The sequence below is a fragment of the Mandrillus leucophaeus genome, unplaced genomic scaffold (assembly GCF_000951045.1).
Source record: "Mandrillus leucophaeus isolate KB7577 unplaced genomic scaffold, Mleu.le_1.0 Scaffold143, whole genome shotgun sequence".
Taxonomy (NCBI): domain Eukaryota; kingdom Metazoa; phylum Chordata; class Mammalia; order Primates; family Cercopithecidae; genus Mandrillus; species Mandrillus leucophaeus.
This window is the reverse complement of record NW_012101399.1, coordinates 4,095,677-4,100,137: the sequence shown is the minus strand read 5'-3', so window position 1 is coordinate 4,100,137 and position 4,461 is coordinate 4,095,677. Positions and strand designations below refer to the sequence as shown.

The window sequence follows — 4,461 nt, the reverse complement described above, 5'->3', positions numbered from 1 at the left end:
AAAAAAAAAAAAAAAAAGAAAAAGAAAAGAAAGAAAGTTGCCCTGGAACTGACAGCGTAAGTCCTCATGCATTTCTTCTCCCTTCTTCCCACAGGGTGAAAGAAAGTACTACTTCAATACTGCTGCTAAGCCTACGTGATTGATCATTCTAAGGTCTTTACAAGAATTTGGCTTGCCTTTAGCATTGGGCTTGTGTGTCCATCTGCCTGTCTCTCTAGGAATTTAGATTTTCATTCAAAGATTTTTCTGTCACTGAGAATTTAATTTCTGGTGTATTTTTAAGAGTGTAAATTTCTTTTCAAGATTTAAAACAATAAGCTTCAAATTTTAGATTATATCTAGAGTCTTCCACACTGAGGATGTGAAGATGATATAGACTAGCTGTTCACCAGGCTGACCAGGTTGACTGCCAGATGGGTTGTTGGTAGTGCCAGAGGCACCCTGACATCACTCTCTGAACTGCTTTCTCTTTCACATTCTTGTATTTTTCCAGCTGACGGCCCAGAGGGTGGGTGCCAATTCCACCAGCAGCTGCAACTGAAAAGCAAGGTTCAGAAATGTCAGATATCCTCCGGGAACTGCTCTGTGTCTCTGAGAAGGCTGCTAACATTGCCCGGGCATGCAGGCAGCAGGAGGCCCTCTTCCAGCTGTTGATTGAAGAAAAGAAAGAGGAAGAAAAGAACAAGAAGTTTGCAGTTGACTTCAAGACGCTGGCTGATGTACTGGTACAGGAAGTTATAAAACAGAATATGGAGAACAAGGTAAGAAAGGTCACAGCTAAGGTAATTGCAAAATAGTTGCATCTGTGGCTTTCCCCGTCATAAAATAGCATGCCTTTTACACCTCACCTCTATCATTGTACTAGCACCTTGAATTCAGGTAGACATCCTGGATTTCTTTCCTCCTTGTCATGATTACAATATTGATAAAATGTTCATTGCAGGAAATCTTTAAAATACAGAAAATCAAATAAGAAAATAAAAATCACTCACAATTCTAATACCTAGAAATATACACTTCAGTATAGAACCTTTCATTTACTAATGAATTTCTTTTTAATAAATAATACATATTTTCTGGAAAATAAGCAAAAATAAGAACCCTTTTAGTCCCACCACTGGAGAAAACCACAGCTGTGCTTTGCTAAATATTATAACATTTTCCTTCTGTGTGTATGTGTGTACATGACCCATACAATGTATTGCAACAGAAATGACAGCACACTGCTTTGTAACCGGTTTTTTTTTTTTTTTTTAACTTGATATATTAAGTTCTACCTTGTGGCTCTCATCATTTATATAATGGTTGCTTCAGTTATGAGATTGTACCTGGAGACTTAAAGTCTCCTTTATTCTAGTAGAAAAATATTGTTCTTTGTTATAAACATATAAACATGTTAATATGTTAATATAACAATGATTGCGACTCTAACTTTCTGGAGCTGACTAAAGAAAGAAACTGTGTCAATAAATAGAAATAATAATACTAGCAGCACTTATAAACGCTATGTGCCAGCCACTATTCTAAAGTCTTTAAATAAATTAACTTATTTAGCTCTTATAACAATTTGATGAAGTAAGAACTACTGTTACAATGTAATGGGTGAAAGAAGGGAGGCACAGAGAGGTTAAGTAACTTGCCTAAGGTTACACAGCAAGTAAATGGTAGGACCAGTTTTTGAACACAGTAAGACTGACTCCAGAGTCTGCATTCTTTGCAATATTATATTGCCTTTTATATGATAATGTAACCATTACATTTGGGAGAATAGAACTTTATGGCAGAAAGCATTATAAAATATTGGAATAATTTCTATGAAATTTTCAAAATATTGAGAACCATTTAGAATCGTTTAAGTGAAATCTTGACCACAGGTGAAGAGACTAAATGCCATCATGAAATCTCTACAAACTATACTTTTTCATGTCATATGAAATCTGACTCCAATAAACTAAATGAAGCAAATTTATTTTTGTTTTTTACTTATCAATATAGTTGGGTGCAAGGGATGGTTGAGCAACTGGATTAAAAATGTATCAACATTAATTTTTATGGGCTAATATTTGCCTCAAAGCATTATAAAAAGTTCAGGCGGTTATTTGTTCATGAGCTAAAATAAATGATATTCCATTTTAACTGTATAAAATATCTTTATTTCATGAGCCTTTTGTCTTGTAGTCTCAGAACCGGTCTTTAAGCAGGCTTGGGAGACTTGAGTGTCAGCCCTTGATGAATGGGCTGGTTGCCAGCCCTTGTTGATTTGTACTGTTCCACAAAATAATATGAATACTAAGTGGTTGTGGGCATTATTAAAGCTATTTGTCATCTGCAAATGACCGAGTTCAAATATTTGAAGCATGTCCTTGCTTTTGTTCCCTGAGAACATCATGTGTATCAAATTTTAGCACACATTTTGAGAAAAATTATCTTTACTACAGAAAGGATTAGAAGCAAAATGTATCAGAAAGCTTCGTGATCATACAGAGATGACAGAAGATCCTTACTTGACTCCATTTATTCACTCTATATATTGATGCTTAAATTATTGGTCAATAAAATCTTTCTTTTTTTTCATATCCCCTTCCTAGCCTGAATGATGATACATCTGAGAGTAGGGAAACAAACGCCTGGAAATGAAAACAAAATTGAATGTTATCCTCTAACTCCTTCTATCCAGTCTCAAGTCATGCTTTTAGATACTTGATCAACAAAATTACCTTGTATAAGCTACTAGGATGCTGTTTAAGAGCAAGAGTTAAAACATGTCCTTTGTAAATATTGGAATTCTATGGCTCCTAAGTAGAAGGATGAAGTTTCTAGAAGTACTTTTGCAAACTAAACAGGACATAAGGGAACCAGGCATCTACCATGATTTTGACTTTCTAGAGGGGCAAAAGGGCAGAAAAATATTAGAAAATTAAGCACTGAGCCAAGCTGACTTCGTTTTTTTATACTTGGATTGGTTTCTAGAATTGGAAATTTTGGAATTTCAGTTCTGATTGTGCTATTTAATTTGAAATATAACATTGAAATCTGTTCAGAATTGAACATGTATATGGGTTTTTGTTTTATTTTTCATCATATTCTGAATCATTCAGTTTCCAGGCTTGGAAAAACATATTTTTGGAGAAGAATCCAATGAGTTTACTAATGATTTGGGTAAGTATAAGAATCTTAATGTGTCTTTGTAATTTAATTATCACATGGTATTCTAATCTCTAATTTATACCATGAACTAAATGTTTGGAAGCCACTTACTGTAAACAACATAATATATTTGAATGTTAAGGTTCATTAAATTTCTACCTCAGAATGTCATGCCATTTAACTTAAGTAGAGAGATATGGTATCTTAGAATAATTTAGCAAGTCCATGTATCATTTTAGATATAAATCTGTGGCATTTAAGTAACTTATAACTCAAGCTTTGGGAAAATCGCATGGCCCTTTGGGAATCTAATGTAAGTTATCAAAGCCCCAAAGATGCCCATCTACACAATTGTGCAGACAATTTCAGATCCTAGGTTTAAACCCATCTGTGCACTCTTGGGGAAGTCCATGGACCTCAGCTAAAAGTTCAGAGGAGGCCATGGCTCTGAAATACTTACTGTGTGATCTTGAGCAAATCACCTCATCATTTCTGTCTCAGAACCTCTGTGAAGTACGTGGACTAACTAAAAGCTTCCTTTTAGTACTAAGTTTTTTGGTTTGTTTGTTTGTTTTTGAGACAGAGTTGCTCTGTTGTCCAGGCTGGAGTGCAGTGACACAATCTCAGCTCACTGCAACCTCCACTTCCTGGGTTCAAGGGATTCTCCTGCCTCGTCCTCCCAAGTGGCTGGGATTACAGGCGTGTGCCACCACACCCGGCTAATTTTTGTATTTTTAGTTAGAGATGAGATTTCACAGTGTTGGCCAGGCTGGTCTCAAACTCCTGACCTCAGGTAATCTGATTACTTTCAGAGAAACACTTTTTTTTTTTTTTTTTAGTTTGTTCGGATTTGTTTAATAGTAGAAGAATAAAATAGTGAACATTAAACACTGATCGTGTGACAAATACTTAAATATCTAGAAACACAATTACAAAGAAAAAATGAATTCTAGATTAACTCTGAAAATTTTTTAGTCTCCTTCATGCACCATATATTAAGATGTAGTTAGTTCTATGTTAGTAAGAAGGGAAAGAAATACCATTTAAACCTCTGAAGGTTAAAAATAACACTTACACCTGACTTACAAGCAATCTTACATTTAAAAATCTACACTTGACTACTGCACAGTTTTTTTTAATACATCATTTGTCTAGAATTATAGGGGGAAAAGGCATAGCCATATCCATTTTCCTGTTTGTTAAAAGGGCAGAGAAATGTGGAGAGGGGAAGAGGAGAGATGGCGATGATGATATTGCAGGCAAGACCAGATCATAGGAGGGGATTTAGATTTCCCTCTCAGTGGGATGAGAGGT

General features: G+C 35.2%; 1 protein-coding gene across 3 annotated transcripts in view; it reads left to right on the top strand.

The window, feature by feature from the left end:
* INPP1 (inositol polyphosphate-1-phosphatase) overlaps window positions 1-4,461 on the top strand; it is a 44,521-nt gene that overhangs the window by 21,384 nt on the left and 18,676 nt on the right. For all 3 annotated transcript variants that reach the window (XM_011974238.1, XM_011974239.1, XM_011974240.1), the window contains 2 exons: window positions 494-761; window positions 3,099-3,159. In XM_011974238.1, coding sequence (XP_011829628.1) covers window positions 558-761; window positions 3,099-3,159 — 265 coding nt within the window. In that variant the 5' untranslated portion in view covers window positions 494-557. The remainder of the gene's footprint in view (window positions 1-493; window positions 762-3,098; window positions 3,160-4,461) is intronic.